This window comes from Nicotiana tomentosiformis, chromosome 10 (assembly GCF_000390325.3).
Source record: "Nicotiana tomentosiformis chromosome 10, ASM39032v3, whole genome shotgun sequence".
Classification (NCBI taxonomy): Eukaryota; Viridiplantae; Streptophyta; class Magnoliopsida; order Solanales; family Solanaceae; genus Nicotiana; species Nicotiana tomentosiformis.
This window is the reverse complement of record NC_090821.1, coordinates 8,908,713-8,935,380: the sequence shown is the minus strand read 5'-3', so window position 1 is coordinate 8,935,380 and position 26,668 is coordinate 8,908,713. Positions and strand designations below refer to the sequence as shown.

Below are 26,668 nucleotides of genomic sequence, written 5' to 3'. Positions count from 1 at the left end.
TTAACCAACTAAGCTACAAGAACTTGTTATTCTCTTGTTTCAGTTCAAAACAATTAATCTCTTATTTCATGGACTTGCTATAAAATTCAAATATAGCTACGAATGGTAAATACAATGTAAATATTTGATGTGTCGCGTAATTTTCCCGTTTTACTATAGGCAGACGAAATAGAGTTAGCATCCAAAACCTCATATGACATACTTGCAAGTTGCATCTGCCCTGCTAGCAAAGCAAATTGGAGTAGTGTTTGAATTTATGCCTGTGGGCCTTTGATAATGCAGGACTTCCAGCTAAGGAGATGGACTGAGACTTGGCATGTTTTGGCTAAACTGGTAAATTATGCCCACTTCTTAAAGAAGAAAATGTCAAACATGTTATATTGCCTAAGTTGTGGAGATTCCAACTTGCAAAATATTAAAAGTTTAACGTACACAATATACTAAGTACAACAATTATCAACCAAATGTAGGGGCTTCTTAAACAAAATGTACCAGTATATTCCTCAGAGAATTTCAAAGCTTTCATTTCCCCTCCAAGAACAAGAATACTCTAATTCTTGAATATAGTTTGGAATTTTGGGGGGTCGGGCTTGTGTGTGGGGTGTTGTGGAAGCCAAATATATAGAGAGTGATTAAATCATAATTACTATATTTAAAGGTAGCTAATAAATAGTAAATGAGACAATAATAAAAAGAACACCAAAAATTAACGAGGTTCAGCAAAATTTGATTTTTGCCTAGTGCTCGGACACAATCAACTCAAACTTTATTTCACTCCAAATAATACTAGTGAAATACTACAAGAGAGAAAGAAGATTCAAATGTCTTAGGAGATAAGAAGGCAAATGAGAGATGATTTCAAATGAACAAAACCCTTACTATTTATAGAAAGGAAATGGCCTTAATAATGTCATGCATGACATCATATTAAGTGTGAACATGCAATGTAAATGCATGAAAAATGCATCTACCAATTTCTTTCTAAAAAGAGGCTTCAAATGTTCATACTAGTTCACACTAATCTTGTCAAAATTCAACAAATCTCCACCTTGGCAAGATTCCACTTTTGCAATTTTCTCTTACTGATAAATTTTGATTGTGTCTTCAACTTCAATTTTCAAAGTTCAACAATGTTGATCAAGTTCAAACAATGTTGAAACTTGATCGCAGTCACTACTTTTGTTAGCATATTGGCAAAGTTGTCTGTAGTCCGAATTTTCTGCACCATGACTCCACCTTCTTCTATAATATCTCGTACAAAGTGATATCGAACATCAATGTGCTTCGTCCTTGCATGATAAACTTGGTTCTTTGCTAATTGGATAGCACTCTGACTATCACAAAATAGTGTTATGCTTTCTTGACCAATACTAAGATCTCTAAGCAACCCTTGAAGCCAAATTGCCTCATTTACAGCCTTCGTAATTGCCATGTACTCCGCCTCAGTAGTAGACAAAGCAACCGTTGACTGCAAAGTAGATTTCCAACTAACTGGTGCATTTGCAAAAGTGAAAACATAACCAGTAGTTGATCTACGCTTGTCCAAATCACCCGCATAATCCGAGTCACAATATCCAACCAGCTACTGACTATCTTCCTGCTCAAAAATCAATCCATCATCACCGTAGAATTCATTTCATAGCTTGCCAATGCTCCTTTCCTCGATCATGCATATACCTGCTTACAACTCCGATAGCATGTGAAATATCAGGTATTGTGCAAACCATTGCATACATCAAGCTACCAATAACATTCACATATGGCACTCTTGACATATACTCTTGTTCAGCTTTATTCTTCGGCGACATAGCAGCACTAAGCTTAAAGTGAGGAGCAAGAGGCGTGCTAACCGATTTCGTATTCTCATTCAAGCCAAATCGATCTATTACTTTCTTCAAGTATTCTTTCTGAGATAGATAGAGTTTCTTTGAATGTCTATCTCTTTTTATCTCCATGCCAAGAATTTTTTTCGCCTCACCCAAATTCTTCATCTCAAACTTCTTTCATAGTTGAATCTTCAACTTCTTAATTTCTTCTTGACTTTTGGAAGCTATCAACATATCATCAACGTATAGGAGAAGATATATGAAGGATCCGTCTTCAAGCTTGCGCAAATACACACAATGATCGTATTTGCTTCTTCTGTACTTCTGCCGCAACATAAACTTGTCAAAATGTTTGTACCATTATCTAGAAGATTGTTTCAATCCGTACAACGATATTTCAAGTTTGCACATCATATTTTCCTTTTCAGCAACTTTGAATCCTTTTGGCTGAGTCATATAGATTTTCTCTTCCAAGTCTCCATGTAAAAATACAGTTTTTACATCTAACTGAACTAGTTCCAAATTTAATTGTGCTACCAAAGCCAACAAAACTCTAATGGAGGAGTGTTTTACGACTGGAGAAAATACCTCATTGTAATCAATTCTCTCCTTTTGAGCGTACCCTTTGGCCACCAATCTTGCTTTGTAGCGAACATCTTCTTGGTTAGGAAATCCTTCTTTCTTTGCAAATACCTATTTGCATCCAATTGCTTTCTTGCCCTTCATGAGATTGACTAATTTCCATGTGCAATTCTGATGAAGGGACTGCATTTCTTCATTCATAGCAATCCTCCACTTATCTTCTTCTGAACTTTGGACTGCGTCTGTATAAGTGGTAGGAACACCATCAACTATAATTGAGGCTGCACAAGCCATCGTCTCTATGAGACGGACAAGTTTCTTTATTGTTCTTTTTGGCTTGCTGGTTGCTATTGATTCAAGTTGTTGTTGGGGTTCATGAGTTGGAATCTCCCATTCCACTGACTCTTCTTCTAGGGAAAAATCTTCTATCGTTTCCTCGTTTTCTCCCTGTGTTAGGAAAATTAATTTTCCCTCAAACTCCACCTGCTTTGAAGTACCATCAGTTTGTTTGACATATTCAACTGTCACCTTATCTGTTATGGAAGATTCATCAAAGGTAATATCTCTGCTGAATATAATTTTTCTTGTCTCTGGACACCATAATCGGTATCCTTTGACTCCAGAAGTAATCCATATAAATATAGCTTTCTTTGCTCTCGAATCCAATTTTGACTCTTTCACATGATAGTATGTAATTGAGCCAAACACATGTAAAAAATTATAATCTTCAGCAGGTTTTCCATATTATTTTTCAAATGGTGTCTTGCCACCAATAGCGGCAGATGGTAGACGATTAATGAGGTGGCATGCATATGTTATTGCCTCAGCCCAAAATTCTTTGCCCAAGCTAGCATTGGACAACATACACCGAACCTTCTCCAACAAAGTCCGGTTCATGCGTTCTGCCACTACATTCTGTTGTGGTGTATTTCTGACAGTGAAATGTCTTAAAATGCCATCATCTTCACAAATCTTATTGTAAAGATTATTTTTGTGTTCTCCACCGTTATATGTGCGAAGACACTTTATCTTTCTGCCTGTTTGAGTCTCTATCATCGCCTTCCATTTGAGAAAAATTCCCAGCACCTCATCTTTGGTTTTTATAGTATACACCCATACTCTCCGGGAAAAGTCATCAATAAAGGTTACAAAATAGTATTTTCCACCTAATGAAGGTGTTTTGGAAGCACCCCAAATATCAGAGTGAACATAATCCAAAATACCTTTAGTATTATGGATTGATGTTCCAAATTTAACCCTTGTCTGTTTTCCCTTGACACAATACTCACAAAACTCCAAATTACAAGTCTTTACTCCTTTTAACAATCCTTGATCTGATAAAATTTTCAAGAATTTTCCTCCAGCATGTCCCAAGCGCATGTGCCATAGCTTGGTTGCTTCTGCCTCCTTGTCATCACTGGATGTCGCTGTTGCTGTCCCAATAACTGTACTACCGCGATAGTGGTACATGTTATTATTTCGCCGAATTCCCTTCATTACCACTAGTGCACCAGAGCATATTCTCATTACCCCATTTTCTGCAACGAATTTGAGCCCCTTTGACTCCAGTGCTTCTCCTTCTCCACTCTTTTGTTTTTCTCTCTTTCTTTGTTCATAGTTATACAAGGCAGAACAAACTTTCTTGAGAGACACTTCATCATTCCCATAAAGTATAGTAGTTTCGAGGTGCTCGTACTCATCGGGAAGTGAACTTAATAACATTAAGGTCATATCTCCATCACTAAAGGTCACGTCCATATTCTGCAAATCTGTCGCCAACTTATTAAAGTTGGTGATGTGATCATTCATTGTAGTAACAGGAACATATGTGAAGCGCAACAGTCTTTTTTTCATGTAAAGTTTATTTTGACCGTTTTTCTTCAAATATTTATCCTCCAATGCATTCCACAATTTACCTGCAGAAGTTTCTTTTGTGTATGGATACTTCTGTTCTCTTGCGAGGTAAGATCGAATGGTACCACAAGCAACGCGGTTGATAGTCTTCGAATCTCCTTCTCCGATATTGTCTGGTTTATTTTCTTCTATGGCAATATCTAGCCCTTGTTGAAAAAGAACATCAAGAACCTCAGCTTGCCACATCCCGAAATGTCCTGACATGTCAAAAATTTCAACTGCAAATTTCGCATTTGACATAATTCTTGTCATAAGCGAAGATACCAACGACGTATTACTGACACCCGATGTGGACTCTTCATTTTTATTATCTCCCATTTTTGCTACAGATACTATTTATTTGCTGACAGTACAAAACACCAAAGTAATTCTTTTCTGATGTGGAAGTTCAGACTATGCTGCAACCACATAGCATACTAAGATAGAACCTTGGCTCTGATATCAATTGTTGCGGAAACCGAATATATAGAGAGTGATTAAATCACAACTACTATATTTAAAGGTAGCTAATAAATAGTAAATGAGACAATAATAAAAAGAACACCAAAAATTAACGAGGTTCGGCAAAATTTAATTTTTGCCTAGTGCTCGGACATAATCAACTCAAACTTTATTTCACTCCAAAAAATACTAGTGAAATACTACAAGAGAGAAAGAAGATTCAAATGCCTTAGGAGATAAGAAGGCAAGTGAGAGATGATTTCAAATGAACAAAACCGCTATTTATAGAAGGGAAATGACCTTAATAATGTTATGCATGACATCATATTAAGTGTGAACATGCAATGTAAATGCATGAAAAATGTATCTACCAATTTTTTTCTAAAAAGAGGCTTCAAATGTTCATATTAGTTCACATTAATCTTGTCAAAATTCGACATGGTATTTTGATTCAAAGTAGACCGTCGGGACATGAAAACTCTCAATAACTTTATGTATGCAAAAGACTAAAAGTTGACCAAGACTTTAGACTGCTTTTTGGAAAGACAAGAAAATGTCTGCCTTAGAATATAATTCAGTTGTTGAACATTAATCTGATAAACATATCATCCAACTACTTTATGTATGCAAAAGACTAAAAGTTGACCAAGACTTTAGACTGCTTTTTGGAAAGATAAGAAAATGTCTGCCTTAGAATATAATTCAGTTGTTGAACATTAATCTGATAAACATATCATCCAACTATGGTTGTTTTTTCCTCTTTATCTGCTCTCAAATACTACCTTGTTTTTCTTCTTGTCATAATCCCCTTTGTGACTTCACTATCCTTCAATTTTGATAGTTTTAGACCCAGCGATCAAAATGTAACATACGAGAGAGATGCTTATCTAGCAGATGGTGCAATTCAACTTACCACAGACCTGATCAATCGTGATATAAACGTTACTATAGGTCGAGCAACATATTCCAAGCCCCTGCATCTTTGGGACAAGGCCTCTGGAAATGTCACGGATTTCAGTACTCACTTCTCCTTTAGCATCAATTCACAGGGCAGAACTAGATATGGTGATGGCCTTGCCTTTTTCCTTGCACCTGCAGGTTCAAGAATTCCTGAGAACACAACCAGAGGTGGCAGTCTTGGCCTTACAAGTAATACTCAACGACTGAATACATCGAGTAATCATTTTGTAGCTGTGGAGTTTGATACGTATCGGAACGTCCAGTATGACCCAATGGGCGACCACGTAGGTATTGATATCAAATCTATGCAATCTGTTGTTAATGTGACCTGGTTTAGTAGCATTCCGGATGGTAGGAGAACTGATGCCTGGATTAGCTATAACTCGACCTCAAAAAATCTTAGTGTTGTCTTCACTGGTTTCAAACTCCAAGGAAATACCACTGTCACTGTCCAGCAAAGCCTATCTCACAATCTTGATCTAAGAGAATACTTGCCTGAATGGGTCACTTTTGGCTTCACAGGTGGAGCTGGACTTGTCTTTGCAATACAAAGAATCTATTCTTGGAACTTTACTTCTTCTTTAGAAATTAATGACAACATAACAGATCCAGGGGTAGCCTTACCAATCCCAAAGCCAGAGGAGACTCCAAGCAAAAGTAAGTTAGGACTTGTGATTGGATTGGTTTCTGGTGGTTGTGTTTTGGTTGCAGTATCTGTTTTGGTGTTGTTTGTATTTTGGAGAAAGAGGAAGTTGAGAGAAGATGAAGATGATGATGATAGCTTTGATGGTTCCATGGCTAATGAATTTGAAAGAAGTACAGGACCAAAGAAGTTCCTCTACAGTGAGTTGGTTAGATGTACAAATAACTTTGCGGGGGAAGGGAAGCTTGGGGAGGGTGGGCTCGGGGGTGTTTATAAAGGACATCTCAGGGAATCCAATTCCTATGTTGCTGTTAAAAGGATTTCAAGGGGGTCAAGACAAGGAATAAAAGAGTTCGCTTCTGAAGTGAGGATCATTAGCCGGTTAAGACATAGACATTTGGTGCAACTCATTGGCTGGTGCCATGAGAAAAGAGAACTTCTACTTGTCTATGAGTTTATGTCTAATGGAAGCCTAGATTTCCATCTTTTCAAGGGAAAAAGCCATTTGACATGGCCAATAAGATACAAGATTGCTCAAGGCTTGGCCTCGGCGCTGCTATATCTACATGAAGAATGGGAACAATGTGTGGTGCATAGGGACATAAAGGCAAGCAATATTATGTTGGATTCCAATTTCAATGCCAAACTTGGGGATTTTGGTTTAGCTAGACTAGTTGACCATGAAAAGGGATCCCAGACAACAGTTTTGGCAGGTACTATGGGCTACATGGCCCCCGAATGTGCCACCACTGGGAAAGCTAGCAAGGAAACAGATGTCTATAGCTTTGGTATTGTCGCGTTAGAAATAGCTTGTGGAAGAAAACCTATTGACCGTAAAGCTGAATCAGATCATCAAGTAAACATTGTTGATTGGGTTTGGAGTCTTTATGGGATGGGAAATCTTAACGAAGCAGCTGATCCTAAACTCTCATTAGAGTTCAATGAAATGGAGATGAAGCACTTGTTAATTGTTGGTTTATGGTGTGCTCATCCAGATAGCAATTGTAGGCCTTCTATCAGGCAAGCAATTCATGTCCTTAATTTTGAAGCTCCATTGCCCACCCTCCCTCCAAACATGCCTGTTCCAACATATTGCAGTCCATCACAACATTTATCAAGTGCTTCATTGTCTTCATCTTCAGCATCAATCTTGTACCCACGTTGAAATTGCCTTGCTAAGATATTTTAATCACTGGCATACGGCTTACTTTTGATTGATTATGAGAAAACAAGTACTGCTAGAATAGATGTGGTACTGGATGTTTACAAAAAGTTATGAGCTTCAACTCTCTCACCTTTTTAATGGCTTCAAATGTTCACAGGAGAAACAGAAACTAGAGAACATACTAAGATAAATGAATCTAGAGAAAACTTCTTCAAAAGGGATAAAGTTTACAAAGTGCACCAGTTTAAGTTTCAGGTTGCTCCGTGATTCTTTTAGCGCGTAAAAAGTTTCTTCCTGTCTAACTGGTAATGCATGTTGATCTTAACTTGCATTAAGAATTTCTATCTTGCATATTTAGCTTGTTTTGATGAGCCTAATCTTGCCTTCATATACAGTTAATTTTCATCTTGCACTCTTTCCTAGGGTTAAAAATTCCAACCTGTTAGAGCTCAGCTGCTTCATCTCTTGACATGTGTTCCATCGCTTTGATATCTACCAAAACAGGACCAGCCCCTTCACAGTGTCTGTTGTTGAAATGCTTAATAATTCTTGTCTCTTCTTACTCGGAATTATTTTCCACATAAATGTATAGGTTTTTGCATGCAACGGAAGCACAAATGTATATTTCGGAAGAGCAAGAGGTTGTTTTTTTCTTAATTTTACTGGCGGCGCATTTGTGCTGGTGGTAGAGCAAGATAAGGAACAAGCGGGAACAACACAGGTCCTCTAAAGACACCGCTCATAAGAAAACATAATATGGTGGAAAAGTTGCAGTTTTTGCATACATCAAAATTCACGTTTAAAGAGGAAGTCAAGAATATATTCTCAGACCACACAGCTCGAAATGGTGGGTGGTTTCACTTGTATTCTGCTCTCAGCAGCAGATTAGCATTTGGTGAATCCTTCGATACTTTTAGCATAGAAACCTAGAGCCACCACTCCTGGTAACGAGGTCCTAATATATGAGTAAATCTAATAAATCCTACTATTTGGGTTTGTGTATTCAATGATGTACTAATACTAATGCACTAAATTTGATTTAATAAATATAAAGATTTAAATATTTAGAATAATAGATATAGATCATAATGGATGGTTTTCACAAACCAAAATTTGAGAATCATAGAAAAAAAGAAATTTGAAGGACAAAAATACCAAATGGGTCAAAAGGTAATGTTGATAACATCCAATTTCCTTAATTAAAAAAAAAGGCTACTAGTTGGTTGACAGAAGCTCCCACATTTTAGATTCCTCAATACAATCATTCCTCTGCAGCTTCTACACAATTTGATATTCATGAATTTGTTATTAGCACTGCTTGTTCAAGTTGTCGAAGATGCCGGGCATGCTTCTTTCCCATCTTATGGTCCTCCATCACCTTTTCAGACAAGGTCCCTACCTTGCATGTCTCACACCAAAATTTGAACTCTCTATTCTCATGCTCCTTACTGTTTTGCTTTTCATGAGTTGTATTATATACATTTTTTCTCAAGTCATCTGCATTGTCATCTATCAACAAGGATGGTGCATCATTGTCGTTTGGCCCTAATGAGCATTCTTCTGATTTCTGCCCTATTCTCAGATCATTGCAAGATTCCACAAACTGGATGGATTTAGGTTTATTTTGTAAAGGATCAATGTTGTAGTTTTTCTCATCCTTCTCTGCTCTAAAAGCAGCCTCCTTCTTTTTGTGTTTCTTTCCTTGGAGATGCTCATTCAGGTCACCTTCGCTTGTAGTACTTATCTGACAATGTGCACAACTCCACACTTTAACATTTTCCTTTAGAGAACTGCTTGATGAAGGCTTGGAAGTTGGTGTTACAACTTCCAATTTTGGTCCAGGGAAAATTGTGTCAGGCTTAGCCTGCACCAATGTCAAAAGAAGCAATTCTCATAAACTTAAGCACCTCATAAATGGTTTACATATCTGAAAGCCTATTGACAATTTAATAAACATTAAATGAATGTCGTAAAGCAACACCAGCTCGTACTGAAGTGGTCATATTTGTAGTCATGTAGTGCATGATAATTTAAAGAAATGGACCTTGAGCCTAACTCAACCCTAAAATCTACCTCATGAAGGGAGGATTGTCAAGACCATATAAGATGACCACAACCCATTCCCTCAACCAATGTGGGACTTGACACTCCCCCACATGCCTAGGACGGGAAACAGGAGCGTGGATAACATAATATGGGCGCCCAACATTGAGAAACATAACAACAATGATCGGATGGGTCTAGCTCGGATACCATGTTACCAAACAAGGTATTAGAGGAATGTTGTATGTATTATTTCAAGAGATTCAAGATACAAATACAATTACAGTGTATCTAAATAAGGGATGAATCAAAGAAGAACATCCTACAAATCTGCTAGCTATATATGGCTATGCACGTTCATAACAAGTCTAATTTATTCTTGTAAGAAATATCTTCGCAAACAGGACCACCCTCTTCACACTCTGCCTGTTTAGGGGCACTAAGATTGTTATATGGGATTTTTGAGGAATGAAAGCATGTGAACAGGTGAAATGCTTTTCACTACAGAAGAATTAAGGGAAATTATGGGTTTAGTAGTTAACTAAGGAAAAAACATAATTTTTGATACTTTATTTAATACAAGACAACTAATAGCCGCAGGACGTAACCAATATTCACATACATACAATAGTTTATGGGTTGGAAGGTACACTACGTCTGTGCAGAGAAGCAATCATAAATTTGCTGGAAATAAGCAAATCTCATCAACTAGTGCATGGTATCACTATATTATACAAAACATTCAATCAGTACTCAACTGCTAATATAATTTTCAGATTTACTATGAAATGTAAACGCAAAAATAGTAGCAGCATAAGAAGTTAATGAATGTTTCATACAGTATATGGATTATTATGGAGTAAGGAACAACAGCTGAGACACCTGGCTGGGGGTGAGTATTCCTGCTTTATCACAAATGTCTGTAGCCTTGATCCCTTCCCCATGATGATTCAAACTATGATCCTTGGACTGCAAATTGGAGATCATCATATTTACACGGAGAATGGGTATTGGAAAGAATCAATTTGATAATAAACTGGCTACTCTTTGATAAAGTAACATCTGATATACCTTGTTTGCAATAAGTTCCTCTGGTGCACTACATTCATTCTCTTCTGCCACAGCCGTAGAACTCATTGTTTTTTGGAGTTTGACCAAGTGCTCCCTCCCGTTAAGATCTGCAGCTGTACAAATTTCGCCAGGGCACCACATGTTACAAGTACCACACCACAGCTTAGAATTATGAACAGAAACATCAGCATATTCTTCAGTTGCTTCGGCTTTTTTTGCTGATAAGTACCTGATAGGTGGACTTTTTCTTTCAATTCTTCATTAGTACTGTGCTCTGATCGTACTGCAGCGGCATGCTTAACTTCCTCCTGCTTAAGCTGATTTACCTGATTTGTTGGAGCTGCTGTTTCATTGACCTGTGTTCCTGTCGTTTTCTTCTCAATCCAAATTAGATTTTCCCTTACACTTTTAACCTGCAGTCACACAAGGGACATTCTAATCACTGACAATACCATTTACTTTTGATTGATTATAGAAAAACAACTACTGTCAGAATAAATGTGGTACTGATGTTTACAAAAAAATTATGAGCTTCAACTCTCCCCCCTTTCTAGTGGCTTCAAATGTTCGCGGGAGAAACAGAGACACGAGAGCATACTAAGATAAATGAATGTAGTGCAAACTTTAAAACAGATTGATTTTACAAAGTACACTAGTTTTAGTTTCAGGATGCTCAGTGATTGTTTTAGCATATACAAAGTTTCTTCTAGATTTAAGTGATAATGCACTTGATCTCAACGTGCATTATCAATTTCCATCTTGCACATTTAGCTTGATTGATGAGCCTAATATTTCCTCCATATACAGTTAGTTTTCATCTTGCCCTCTTCCCTACTTGGCCACCAAGAGTATTGAGCAGCTAATTAGAGAAATCTCATGGGAAATCAAGCTCTCCTATTGTAGTTGATCATCACTAAACAGCTTGCGTAATGTTTTAATCTATCGTTTTCCAGATAATTGAGTGCAGAATAATGTGTTAACTGATAACATCCAAAAAAGTAACCAATGAAATTCTAGGATTAAAAACTACAACATGTTTGGGCTCAGCTGCTTCATGTTTTGCCATGTGTTCCATCGTTTTGATATCTTTCCAAAAGGAACCAGCCCCTTCACACACTCTGTTTTTTTGGATAACGTAAAGAAAATTTCATCAGAAATCATACCAAGAAGGTAGTAACTAGTAAGAATTATAAAACAAGGAAAATTTCAATTCTCCACTACGTTCCATGCTATCCAAAAAAACCAAATTTGTGTCATGCCCTCTACCATATGAACCTTAAACCAACAGTATAATTTTAAGAAACATCTATTCCTCACAACCGTCTAGTTTGGGGCACTATGATTGTTATTTACGAGATTTTAAGGAATGACAGCATCTGAACAGACAAAATGATTTTCACTACTAAATCTGTTGTCAACAAAGGAAAATTCACTCTTTGATGCAATTTTTGCGAAAACGGATAGCTGCATAATGTTACACGCAACCTATTCCTCATGTTCATTCAAAAGTTTATGACTTGGAAGGGACACTGCATCTATGCAATCGAAGCAGAATTCATGAACTTGATGGAAATAAGCTTCAAAAATTAGTGCATGATATCATAAACATGCACACCATTAAATCTGTACTCAACTGCTAATGCAGCTTTATAACTCATTATGGAGTGTAAACGCCAATAAAGCAGCATGACAAGAAGTTAAAAATTGTTTCATACAGTACTGGGAGCTTGGAACAACATGTAAGCACCTGGTTGGGTATAAGCATTCCTGCTTCATCACTAGCATCAATAGTCTTTATCTCTTCAACATAATGATTCAAACTATAATCCTTGGACTGCAAATAGGATATCATGATAAGTACACTAACAATGCTTGTTAAAACAATTCAGTAGTCAAGTCAAAGTTGCTATATAATTCAGTGGACTATGTTTACTTTTGCTTCTGTAACGGTGGTAATCTAACTTTTGGTGACTGAAATGGATTAACAGTCTTAATTCTCATATAACTAGCTGATGTACACCAAAACAAGTGTGCGTCCAATTTTTGTATTGAACTGGCTACTCCGTGCTGAAGTACCATTTGACATACCTTGCTTGCAATAAGTTTCACCAGATCATCAGATCCATTTTCCTCGAGATACCTCTCTGCCATAGCCAGAAACGATTTATAATCGAGAGATGGATCCTCCATTGGCTTGTTAAGCCAGTCAGTGACAATTTGAAGGTTGACAGACAAGCACGAATATAGAAGGCGTTGGTAAACATAACAAGAACCATAAAACTGAGTGATAACAGCGTCCAGTTTCACCAGCAAACTTGGATGAATAAGATTTTGATAAAAATAACACGCGCCATTAAACTGAGGTATTACCAGCCAACATATGGTAATTAATTTTATATATGGCCACAGAGGAACCCTGCCAAAGTAAGTGGAAAGACATTAGCATATGCAACATGAGTTGTTACTCATGTTCAACCCATGCATATAGCACGAATTTCAAGAAATGTTTCAAGAAACTCTCCAGCTCTTGAAATCCTCAACTCACCAAGGGAATTTAAGAAACGCAAACAAGAAGCTATATCACTACCAATATTAAAGAGTAACCGAAATAAGTGTATTATAAAACTTGAGGTTCACCTGAAAGTAATAGATTCCGTTCACAATTTGGTTCAATGAGTCAATATGAGGGTATGGTTACCTAAACAAAACGTAATTACCAGAGTGGGGTATACAAGCACGAGAATTTGCATGTGAAACATATACTTATCCTTTTGTTTTTAGCATCAAGTAGATAAATGCCCATGAAGTGAGACCACTAATTGAGAATATCATAAATTAGTTAACCATTAATGGCATAGACTTTGCTCTTATTTTTCTTCAAAGACACAGGAAATGTTTGCCAATAATCTCACAATGAAGTGTCAATATTGGCAAGAGTTCCTATTTCCATACAATTTAAAGAGGGTGAGAAAAGGAACACTTGTACAATAAACACTACAAAGCCAGCTAAAAGTACACCACATTACCATTCGATAAGTTTCTCAAATACGTGCTCGAACAGAGAAATAAAGGAAAAGATGGTCCAATATGTAATTAGCTTCCTCATGTGATACTCGGAGCCAGTCTCAATCGCTCGGATTGAAGCACATCTGCAATTCCACACAAAAATTGGTGAATATTTCCAGCAACAGGATAAATAATACACCAAGAAACTAAATTTGGACAATCGAAGCATTCAATACTTGAAATTCTGAAATGGCTTCGGGTGCATTTGGCATGAAGAAAAACATGGCAAATGTTTCCATAAAAATGTATTGTAAGGAAATTGCTTCCTGTAAAAAATTCTTTCTCCGAGAAATTATTTACTAGATTATTTAATTGGTCGGGTGTAGAAGTGGGTGACATGCTGAGGGGATTTAGCAAACCCAATAACTTTGGCTCAGACCCTGTATATGTTACAAATTCTAATAAATAAGTACAAATAATTAAATTTGAGACCAGTAAATCAAATGGGTTGTTGGTAGAATTTCAAACTTGAACCCACAAAGTTCGAATTCTATATTCGTCTCTGGTGACACACGGTAATGGTATAAGTCAACAATTGGGATATTTTTAAAGAAAAAAGGTTTTCATCCATATATGGAATTGTAAGATCACATAGTATATGTCAACACCCCAGGGTGTGTATAGCCCGGTGGTCAATGGAGTGGGAGGGGAACTATGAAATTTTAGGTTCAAATCTCAAAAAGGAACAAAAGAACAGTAAAGTGATTTCATTCCATCTGCCTAAGCCTTGGTGGCCATAGATCATAATTACTCGATACCTAGTTGACTAATCGAGGTGCACCAAGCTAGCTCGAAAACAACAGTGGCGGATGTAGATTATGCCCGCCGGGTTCATCTGAAACCAGTACTTTTGACATGGAACATAAATTTATATGTACAAATTCATTAAAATTGCAACAAATGGTAGGTCTGAACGCATAACTTTAAAAATACAATGAATTCAGTGCTAAAAAACTTAAAAGTTGAACCCACAGAATCCAAATCCTGGACACGCCTCTGGAAAACCACCATCGTCATTAGGGGAAAAAAGGATCACATACTGTGCTACCACAATGTGCAAATTAAATGGAATTACAAAGAATTAAAGGAAAGTGAGTAAGGAATAATGGGAAATTCCCAAGACTTACAGAGGATATCCCAGAGCAAGTACAGGCCTGCAAATTTGGTACAGTACATCATGAAAACAAGAGTATAAATACACAATCACATACATGCAAAATAAGTACTTGAATATTTAGAATGGGGAAAACAATAATCAGCATTAATCTGCAAGCTGCAAAGCTAAAATCTTCTTTACTACCTTCACAAAATTTTTTATACCCAAGTTTCCATTTTTACCAAACAGCACTATAATGGAGAAAGTAAACGAACTTACCAAGCTAGGAAATCGATTATTAGAAACGCAAATCCGAGAAAACTCATTCTGGAAAATTTTCTTCTCAGCTGGAGTTGTCTGAAGTTGTTGAGTTTCTATGATCATTATGAAGAGGAAAAGCAGTAAACAGTTTTCGAAGTAGGTCTTTTCTTGTGCAGTAATAACAGAAATACCCTAATAATGGTAACTTTGGAAAATTAATAAAATTGACCTTTCTTTAATCCCGTTAAATCAGATTTGTGCCCTAACACTAATTTTTTTAACACCAAAAATAGAATAATCAAATATTGTATTCAGTTAAATTATAGTACTAAGTAAAACTTAGTGTATATAACTTAAAATATTTTAACAAAAAGTATTCTATATTCTCCTTATATAAGTCACAGTTAGCTTAAAAGTGTTTTTTGTAGCCTTCACCTTTACCATTTCTTTATAGTTTTGAAATGGTAGCTCATTAATCAAATATTAAAAGAAAAAAGAGGACTAAAATTTTTAATTTTTTTTAAAAAAGGAACTTGCTTAGAACAAGAACTTCCATCAATTGTTAACGTGATACCTAAACATTGTAAGTACTAAGTATTCCTTTTACCAACTAAGCAATAAAACTAATTACATGAGTCTACTAATTAATCTCTATGTAGCTAGTTCATTGTCTATACTTTTCAGGATCAGTGGTGCAGGTGGAGGTGACCGGACAGAGGCGTGACAAATGGCCCTAGGATATCACAATCACGACATTCACTATAAGGGCCTAAAATTTCTATGGATAAAGCACTATATATAAATATATCAAAAAGTATTAATAATGTTTATATTTATTAAAGAAATTGATATATCATTTGTTATATAAAGGGTTACACTATTAGAGGAGAAACTTTTTTTAATAAGTCATTCTCAGTTATCTATAGTTCTATACTATATTAAAAACACGAATACCCTAAGCGAAATATCGCTCGGCTTTTTTTACCCTTGAAATATAAAGTTCATACTACATAAAATGGTCATTTTAAATATTTTCCTAATATTTAGGAGCTAGAAATTCGTTGAGATTTGGTTATTAAATATTTCATTCTTTAAATTAGATACCTAAAATTTAGGACTTTAAAATTGATTAAAATTTTATCTTGAATAATATTTAAAAAGTCAACTAATATTTACCTTCAATAAACGTTACTACAAAGTTTATAGACTTGAAGTAGTTCTATATGGAATTGAAAAGTAACAGCGTAATGGTACTCCATTTATTCATATGATGAACAAAATAAGTTTTAACAACGATGAGAGTATTTTTGAAGAATAATTTTACTTTACTTGGTATTTGCAACAAATTACATTAATTTATTCTAATTACGTGATAAATAATGTGAGACTATAATTTTAAAAAAAAACTACAAAAAAAATGGTGTTTCACTTTTCTTTAAATTTTGTCTTCTTCAATCAATCTAGACTATTATAAAAGTTTGAAACTTCAACGAGAAATTGATCAACCTTTTTATCATTTAAATAAATTTCATAGTGGAAAAAATCATCGTTTAATTATTATTTTTTAATATTTAGGGCATAAATTTACTAAAGTTTGACTCTTAAATCTTTTTTTTATTTGAACCATATAGAAAATCATAATATTTAGGAATGTAATCCCAGTAAGATTATTTATATAAGTCAAGTAAGTTAACTTTCACAAAAATCATAATTTCAAAAATTGTTATCTCACCCGGAATACCAATAATCTATGTGACACTAGAAGCGTTCCATTTCTAGATACCAAGAGATAAAAACTTAAAGCAAATTGTAGAGAAACCATACTCGTGAGCTAACAACTATTTTCAGATCGCTAAAACTTTATAGATTTAAGGTTGGTAATGGTAAAAATGTTAGCTATTTTACGTTATTCTTTTTTAAGAAGAAATTTAATAAAACACTTTCCAAAAGTGTTGTCATAAAGTTTCGTTTCTTCTTGTAGTGTCGATAAATCTATCTAGCGGATAGATATTGCATGTAATCCAAATATCAAATTAGGAATGTGATTAATAGATAACATTCATCATTTTTTTCAGAAATTTGGATTTTTTAAATTTTGCATTACTTTTGAGAATAATATCTATGTAATTTTCTTAAAATCTGTATTCATTAATTTAAAATACACATGCAATGCGTATTATTATGTTGTATTCGGATATTTGTTTGTTTTAAGCATTTTCTTTGCTCAATTTTTTTGTTGTCATTGTGTTTTATTATTTGGTGGTGTATACATACGTTTGATTGTATGTAGCATATTAAGTTTATAAGGAATTTACTACCATCACAAAAGGATAGAGGTCTAAAGCATATGAGAAAAATTTAATTGAACCAGAGATATCAAATTCGATGTATATTTTGTTGTCAATATGCTGGAGTATGTCTGCGTGTTTGTATCATAATAAAATATTGCCGAGATAATTAACTGAATTGTTTACCTTTAAAAGTATATTTAATGTTAACTCAAATCACCATAGGATTTGTACGTCATTAAACATTCTTTGTTACACCCCCATATTTTCCGTACGTGAAAATACGCTATAAGTAAATTGATGGAGCTCGAAAATGAGATGTTACATCCCGCATTTTCATATGTTAAAGTTTCGTCGTAAGTTCGGGAATAAGATTATTTTAAGATTATAAGTATTATGCTATTTCAAACAAGTGCTGAGTAAATTCGTGAAGGTGAGAGGGTAAGCAAATCGAAGAAGATGAGTTTCGTCGAAGTTTGACATTTTAATATAAAATACGGTCCAAGCTATAATATCCCGTATTTATGGACTAGTGTCATACAAAGTACCACATGCCCATGATAGTAGGATACATAAAGTGTGTTAAAAGTGAGTGATATTTTTAAGTAATTTGAGATAATTCTAAATTATAGGAGAAATTGGTTAATTATTGATTAGTAAAAAATTAACAAGTTAATCAAGAGATTGGTGGATAATTAATTAAGATTATGGATAAACTTAAGAGCCTCCTAACGTGGCAGCAAATGCCATTAGGAAGGTGTGACTCTTAAATCCATAATAAAGTGGCATTAAGAGAGTTTTTTTGTGGCTTGATCGTTATACTAGTGGGGCCCACAAAATCACAAATATAAGTGGTCTTCCTACCTCATTAAGGGATGTTATATTGCTAAAGTAACAGATGGAATTGTCAAAGAAGGAATTCATATGAATCCTTTACGATGCTTATGGCAACGTGATTCTACTTCAGCAAACTTATACAAAAGAACGTCCAAGACAAGCAACAAGAAGCCACAAAATTCATACAAGATTAGATGATAGAAAACGTGATTTGCTACAACAAAATTTCATACGAAGTTATACTATATAATAGCAACGGAATTTGCAATTCTAAGGGATCCTGGTATAATCTTTCTCAAAAATATCATACGGATTTTTTCCTACTTCGATCCGTCGTTACGTGTTTATCACAAAAGACGTGTGTTAAAGGGATTGTCAACAGAATCGGCTGTAAACGACCCGACTTATCATTTTAAGAATTAGCGCCCCGTACAGTGGCTTAAAGTCTCGAGAAGCTTTGTAATATGTATTATGACTCGCGGGTGTGGTCGAGTTTGATTTACTGAATATTCAAAATTTTATTAAAAGAACAATTCTTATTTAGAAGTTTAAATGGAAAGAGTTCACCGGAGATTTGACTTTCGAGCAAACAACCCCGGAATAGAATTTTGATGATGTCAACAGCTTCGTATGATGATTTCAGACTTAGGCGTATGTTAGGATTTGGATTTGGAAGTCCGTAGAACAATTCGTCATATTTTGGCGAAAGTTGGGTAATATGAAATTTTGAAAAAGTCTGATCGAAGGGTGAAATTTTGATAACGAGGTCGAATTTCGATTACGGAAATGAGAATAGCTCCATTAAGTCAATTATGACTTGTGTGCAAAATTTGAAGTCATTCCGGATTGATTTGATACGTTTCGACGCAAAATATAGAAGTTGGAAGATTTGAAAACTTATAATTCGATTCGATGCCCGATTCGTAATTACGGAGTTGTTTGACGTGGTTTGAAGCCTCGACTAAGTTCGTATTGTATTTTGGGATATGCTGGTATATTTGATTAAAGTACCGGGGGCCTCGGGTGGATTGCGGAAGGTTAAAGGAGTTGATTTTTGGATGAGATAATTGTTGGAATTTGTTGCTGTTTTTGGGCAACAGCTGTTTGTTTCGCTACTGCGGATGTCTGATTGCAGAAGCGAGATGAAGCTCGCAGAAAAAAAATCTGGGTAGGCTGGACGTTGGTCGCAGAAGCGAGGGTCTGGGCGCACCTGCGACAACGTAGGTGCGGAAACAAGCACGCAGAAGCGGAAGAAGGCAGTTGGGCATGTCTTCGTAGAAGCGACCGTTTTGTCGCAGAAGCGACATCGCAGATGCGCATTTTCTTCCGCAGATGTGAGCTCCTGTTGGGCAATGGACATTGGGACTTCGCAGATACGCATTTTGGCTCGCAAAAGCGAGTCCGCAGATGCGCAAAAATCTGTCCACATAAGCGGAACTTGGCAAAACATAAAGGAGCAAAAATGGTCATTTCGCCATTTTCGATTGGATTTTTAGAGCTTGGTTTTTGGGCGATTTTGGAGAAGTTCTTCACGACTTCGACTTGGGTAAGTATCCTATATCCAAAAGTGATTATATTTCATAAATTCATGATTATATGCATCGTTTAATTTAGATTTAAATGGAAGAAATCAAGGTTTTTTCAAAATGTTCCAAAAACGAAAATTGAAGATTTGAAGGTCGAGTTGTTATTGGAGTTCGATAAAATTGGTATGGTTAAACTCGTATCGGAATGGGTATTTTAATTTAATAAAAATTATGTCGGGTTCCGATGGGCGGGCCCCGCGTTGACCTTTGCTGACTTTTTGGAATAAATTTTTAAGTCAACGTATTATTATCCGAAACTATTTCCGATGAATTTTAATAAAGTTATACAATTAATTTGAATAGATATGAGCGGTCTGGAGGTCAATTCATGAAAGAAGATGATTTTAGAATATCGGCATAACTTCTAAAAGGTAAGTGTCTTGCTTAACCTCGAGTGGGGGAATTACCCCCTTAGGCATCGAGTCTTATGTGCCATTTGTGAAATGTGAAAAGTCGTGTACGCGAGGTGACGAGTACGTACTCAGGCTTCTATGTAAAATTTTTATTGGATTAAAGTCTTAGGCATTATTGTGTAGTAAATTGGGGAATTGTGGACAATTATTAAATCATCTGTTTGCGATGCCTAAAATCCTTGTTGTTGAATTTGTTTTTATATGACAATTTGATGTTATTGTTAATTGAAATATTTATGAAATTTCGTGAGTATTGTTGGTTTAATATTTCTTGAAAATAAATTTTAATATTAATTTTTCTTATGCAAATAATTAATTAAGCAAGTTTAAAAAGAAGTGTTATATAATTATCTAAATTTAGATTTATGAAGACTTCGTTTTATGTTGAGCAATTTCTATTTCTGTTTATTATTTTTGGGGTGTTATATATATTATGGTAGAGCCATGGGCTCCTTATTGTGAAAAATTATGTATTGTTGATTTCTGTGGCAAGTTGTAATTTTTGGGCATTTGATGTGCAATTTGTGATATGTTGTAAGATTTGGGCACTTGATGTGCAATTTGTGATATGTTGTACGATTTGAGCACATGATATGCAATTTGTGATATGTTGTAAGATTTGAGCACTTGATGTGCAATTTGTATTATGCTGTGATATTTGGGCACTTGAGGTGCGCTTTGTGAAATACATTGATCATGTGGATCTTATATACATTGAGGATATTGGCATGTGAATTGTCCGTGTAGTTGTGATATGAAATGAGGGCACGAGTTTTCGAAAAAATATGATGATTTAATTATGGGCATGAGGTGTCGTGGAAATATGAAAAATAGGCTGAGACAACGAGGGTCAGGTGATGACTTTTTAATTGAAAGAATTATATTCAAAAAATTTATTTGAAATAATTTTTATGTAGAAGGTATAATATGAAAGAATTATATTTGAAAGGTAATTATTTGAGAAAATTATATTTGAAAGAGAGTTATTTGAAAGAATTATATGTGAAAGACATTTATTTGAAGGATTTGATTTATTGTGTGTTATTGTATTTATTAATTGTTGAGCGATATTAATAGTATTCTTATTGTCTACTGTGCATATTATTGGTTGTTTTATGTTTCCCTTATTGTTATATGCTTCCTATTATTTTGTATATTATATTGCAAAAGCTATTAGACTAGTGAGTATCTTGACTGTATCTCGTCTCTGCTCCACTGAGGTTAGTCTTGATACTTACTGGGTACCGACCATGGTGTACTCACACTACACTTCTGTACATTTTTGTGCAGAGCCAGGTATTGGAGATATCGGACTTGAGCAGAGTTAAAGCGGGATCGTAAAGATTCAAGGTAGAGTTGTTTGGTCGTCACAGTTCCATGGAGTCTTTTCATTTCATTGTACTATAAAATTTTAATCAAACAATATAGTATATTCGGTCCTCGCGATCATCCCATGTATTCAGTTAGAGTTCGTGACTCAGTACTACCAGTCTTGGGAGGTTATATATTTATATTTGTTCCGCTGCTAGTTTTGGTTACTTATTTTTTATTTTTTATTTTAAAATGGCTTCAAAAATATAATTTAAATTGGCTTACCTAGTCTTAGAGACTAGGTGCCATCACGACGCCTATGGTGGAATTTTGGGTCGTGACAAGTTGGTATCAGAGCACTAGGTTCATAGGTTCTACGAGTCACGAACGAGTCTAGTAAATTCTTGTGGATCGGTACGGAGACGTCTGTACTTATCTTCGAGAGGCTACAGAACTGTTAGAAAATTTCACTTCTTTCATTTCTTATCGTGCAACATTTATTCAGCTTGAAGCATATATCTTATGTTCTTTTGCATCAACTCGTGTATGAAATTGCGCACTCGGTATCAACTATGCGCCAACGGTTCGTGATACTATAGAGGGGTTATAGGGGAGCCAGGGTTGCTCAACCATTATTACAACGTGTCGTCCAGATCGAGGATGTGGAAGTGTTGAGAGATCATTCAGTTGTGCACATTGAAGTGCAGCAGGTTCTAACTTCTGGTTGATAAGTATGATATTAAGAAAGTTTAATTAATTGCCTAATCATCACAATTGTGGTAGGATCACGGGGTGGATGTAGATCTGAAATAATTGGTGGTATTAGAGACTATATAGTTCATATGGGATTTATATTTAGCGAAGGGTACATACGCAACCAAGGCACTGGAGGAAGCGAGTTTAACTGTCACGAAGATGACATGCGCCAAATAAATGGCTTGAGGTGTCTTATGACCGGTGTCCTACGAGCGATGGAGGTTAGTATTGTGGATCATCGAAATGTGTCTTATGGCTTCGCGCCAAAAGAGGGAGTCCACTATAAACGATCAGATTGCGAGGTCATGTGTTATATGAGTTTTGGCCTAAGATATATTCATGTGGTATTGAAAGGTTCTCCGAAACTTGTATATGATTAAGAGCTGAGATTTGTATGGGATGATGCTGAGACTTACGGTATTCTTGCGTCGTTAATAATTCTACATTTCAGTATCAACGGGGTCATGGAAATAATTTCAAAATACTCTGGGTGTTCCAGTAAGTTCTTTTAATACACCACCGGCACAGGGCTCCTATAATGGTTATTCCAGTTATCCAGCACAGACTCGGTGTGAGCAGTCGAACCCGTAGAGGGGTTGTTATGAATGAGGTGATACTAGACACATCAAGAGAAATTGTCCCAGACTTGTGAGGGCTGGATTTCATCAGAACACTCCAACTGCAAACTTTATTCCAGTTAATATTTCACATGCACAGTCAGTTAGAGGTGGAGGACAGGCGGGTAGTGGGCGCCTAAGAGGTGGAGGCCCGACCCATTGATATAATCGATATGTTTTGGCCGAGGCCGATACACTAGATGGTGTCATTACAGGTATGATCCCGATTGGTTATAAAAGAATATTTTTCCCTTAGTTTGATTCAGATCTAAATATTAAGGTGAATCCTTCTATTATGCTCCACTTATGGGTGAGTTTCGTAAATTTGTGACCCACTTATATGTTTATCCCTATTGGGAGATTTAAAGATGTGAACCCGTGTCTATCATTTTATTTTCGGCTATAAGTCCAAAAGTAATTTTTATTATTCATTACAGTGGGTTTAATGTGTTGCGGAATAATTGATTCCAATTTTTATAAATTATATGCCCTACCAGTATGAGGGTTCATTACGTGTTGTGAAAACTATTTACGAAATATATTGAACATAAGGAAAGAAAGGAAATTGAAAACTTTAGTTGGCACAATGTGCAAAATATGGACGAGATCCTATTTTTATATGATGTGAAATATTTAAATCGGGCTACAAGCCGCGGTGGAAGTTATATAAGGACAAGGTCCTTGTGGTGAAATATTATGAGTTTAAAATTCTCCCTTTGTGAAATTTAATTTGTACAATAATATTAATAGAGAGTCATGCCTGTTAGGCTTATTTGATAATTCTTGTATATTTTTTGTTCATATTCAGCCATTTTCATGCTGTAAACATTGAGTTTTAGCCTATGAGATGAGTGCTCAGGTGGCGTTAAACGTGACTCATTAATCCGGGTAAGTAATCATGAGGTCTCCATGCCTCACATTCTGTTGTCAGTGTTGTGAAAATTCGAAACGAAGTGGTGGTTAATATGAGATTAATTGATGATACTGGAATTAATTATGAACAATTTTTAAGACTAGAGATGTGGTGATGAGCATACATATGATGTGCTTCATATCCTGATATCATTATGATAATGCAATGCTGAGATTAGTGTTATTGATATATACCTTGTGGTATTTTATTGGGATGCGGATGTGTTGTAGGAGTTGTTTTGCTTTTACTCTGGTAGGTGATTAGGCCCAATTACAAGGAAGACTCTACCAAAATTTCTGAAAATTTTGGGAGTTAGTAAAAATTTTGGGGATTGAGACGTGCAAAAGAAGAGACAAATTATGTTATGTGTTTGAGGGCGAATGATCCAAATCGGGAAAGAATGAAACCCCAAAAAATAAAAAATTAAAGTACTTCAACACTATCAAGAAAGTTGATGTGTGCATAGGCACGAGTTGCTATAGCCAGTTGAGACTAATACCGTGCGTCGAAATAAAAATGAGGCATTTTGGAAATGATTGAAGAGTTAGGGATTTTGCTTTAAAGCTTATAAGAATGGAGAAATGAAATAATCTCAAATGAGATGGCGTTGTCGGGCTTATCTCAAATGCGGTAGCATGGAATCAACCGTGAGTATATGTGTAAAATTAAAATCATCAAATTGATAACCTCAGAATAATTCTTAAAACATTCGAGGACGAACGTTTGTTTAAGAGGTGGAGAATGTAACGACCCGACTTGTCATTTTAAGAATTAGCGCCCCGTCCAGTGGCTTAAAGTCTCGAGCAGCTTCGTAATATATATTATGACCCGCGGGTGTGTTCAAGTTTGATTTACTGAAGATTCAAAATTTTATTAAAAAAATAATTCTTATTTAGAAGCTTAAATGGAAAGAGTTGATCGAAAAGTTGACTTTTGAGAAAACGACCCCGAAATAGAATTTTGATGATGTCAATAGCTTCGTATGATAATTTCGGACTTAGGCGTATGTTCGGATTTGGATTTGGAAAGCCGTAGGACAATTCGACATATTTTGGCGAAAATTGGTAAATATAAGATTTTGGAAAAGTTCGACCGAAGGGTGAATGTTTTATAACGAGGTTGGATTTCAATTTCGGAAATGGAAATAGATCCATTAAGTCAATTATGACTTGTGTGCAAAATTTGAAGTCATTCCGGATTGATTTAATACGTTTCGGCGCAAAATATAAAAGTTGGAAAATTTGAAAATTTATAATTCGATTCGATACGCGATTCAGAATTTCGCCGTTGTTTGACGTGGTTTGAAGCCTCGACTAAGTTCGTATTGTATTTTGGTACATACTGGTATATTTGGTTAAAGTGCCGATGGCCTCAGGTGGATTTCGGAAGGTTAACGGAGTTTCTTTTGGATGAGAGAATTGTTGGAATTTGTTGTTGTTTCTGGGCAGCAGCTGTTTGTTTCGCTACTACGGATGTCTGATCGCAAAAGTGACATTGCAGAGGTTAGATGAAGCTCGCAAAAGAATAATTTGGGCAGGCTGGACATTGGTCGTAGAAACGATGGTTTGGGCGCACTTGCGACAGCGCAGGTGCGGAAACAAGCACGCAGAAGCGGAAGAAGGCAGCAAGGCATGTCTTCGCAGAAGCGACCGTTTTGTCGCAGAAGCTACATCGCAGATGCGCATTTTCTTCCGCAAATGCGAGCTCCTATTGGGCAGTGGACATTGGGACTTTGCATATGCGCATTTTGGCTCGCAAAAGCGAGTCCGTAGATGCACCAAAATCTGTCCGCAGAAGCGGAACTCGGTAGAAACATAAAGGATAAAAAATGGTCATTTTACCATTTTCGATTGGATTTTTGGAGCTCGGTTTTGGGGCGATTATGGAGGAGTTCTTCACGACTTTGACTTGGGTAAGTATACTATATCCAAAACTGATTATATTTCATAAATTCATGGTTATATTCATCGTTTAATTCGGATTTAAATGGAAAATATCAAAGTTTTTACAAAATCTTCCAAAAATGAAAATTTAAGATTTGGAGGTTGAGTTATTATTGGAATTCGATAAAATTGGTATGGTTGAACTCGTATCAGAATGGGTATTCGGATTTAATAAAAATTATATCGGGTTCCGAGGAGCGGGCCCCGTGTTGACTTTTGCTAACTTTTGGGAATAAATTTTTAAGTCAACGTATTATTATCCGGAATTATTTCCGATGAATTTTAATAAAGTTATACAATTAATTTGAATAGATTTGAGCGGTCTGGAGGTCAATTCAAGCAAAAAGGCGATTTTGGAATATTGGCATAACTTTTAAAAGGTAAGTGTCTTGCTTAACCTCGAGTGGGGGAATTTACCCCTTAGACATCGAGTCTTATGTGCCATTTGTGAAATGTGAAAAGCCGTGTACGCGAGGTGACGAGTACGTACTCAGGCTTATATGTGAAATTTTTATTGGATTAAAGTCTTAGACATTATTGTGTAGTAAATTGGAAAATTGTGGACAATTATTAAATCATCTGTTTGCGATGCCTAAAATTCTTGTTGTTGAATTTGTTTTTATATGACAATTTGATGTTATTGTTACTTGAAATATTTATGAAATTTCGTGAGTATTGTTGGTTTAATATTTCTTGGAAATAAATTTCAATATTAATTTTTCCTATGCAAATAATTAATTAAGCAAGTTTAAAAAGAAGTATTATATAATTATCTAAATTTGGATTTATGAAGACTTCGCTTTTATGTTGAGCAATTTCTATTTCTGTTTATTATTTTTGGGGTGTTATATACATTATGGTCGAGTCATAGGCTCCTTATTGTGAAAAATTATGTATTGTTGATTTCTGTGGCAAGTTGTAATTTTTGGGCATTTG

At 35.6% G+C, this 26,668-nt stretch overlaps 2 protein-coding genes across 4 annotated transcripts in view; one reads left to right on the top strand and one right to left on the bottom strand.

Moving 5' to 3' along the window:
* Window positions 1–5,426: 5,426 nt before the first annotated feature.
* LOC138900514 (L-type lectin-domain containing receptor kinase IX.1-like) lies at window positions 5,427–7,884 on the top strand. The gene has a single exon (XM_070187432.1). The coding sequence runs from the start codon at window positions 5,507–5,509 to the stop codon at window positions 7,529–7,531; it is 2,025 nt and encodes a 674-aa protein (XP_070043533.1). The 5' UTR covers window positions 5,427–5,506; the 3' UTR covers window positions 7,532–7,884.
* A 671-nt stretch (window positions 7,885–8,555) lies between these two features.
* Window positions 8,556–26,668, bottom strand: part of LOC104109388 (uncharacterized) — a 48,965-nt gene continuing 30,852 nt past the window's right edge. The window contains exons 1-9 of one of the 3 annotated variants that reach the window (XM_009618671.3): window positions 15,087–15,236; window positions 14,839–14,865; window positions 13,672–13,794; window positions 12,734–13,061; window positions 12,393–12,479; window positions 10,875–11,058; window positions 10,646–10,758; window positions 10,457–10,543; window positions 8,556–9,395 (exon numbers count right to left, since the gene is read on the bottom strand). In XM_009618671.3, the coding sequence (XP_009616966.1) occupies window positions 8,826–9,395; window positions 10,457–10,543; window positions 10,646–10,758; window positions 10,875–11,058; window positions 12,393–12,479; window positions 12,734–13,061; window positions 13,672–13,794; window positions 14,839–14,865; window positions 15,087–15,133 (1,566 nt within the window). In that variant the 5' untranslated portion in view covers window positions 15,134–15,236 and the 3' untranslated portion in view covers window positions 8,556–8,825. Of the gene's footprint in view, window positions 9,396–10,456; window positions 10,544–10,645; window positions 10,759–10,874; window positions 11,059–12,392; window positions 12,480–12,733; window positions 13,062–13,671; window positions 13,795–14,838; window positions 14,866–15,086; window positions 15,237–26,668 lie in introns of those variants that run through there. The other 2 variants (XM_009618672.4, XM_070187433.1) reach the window with 2 other exon arrangements.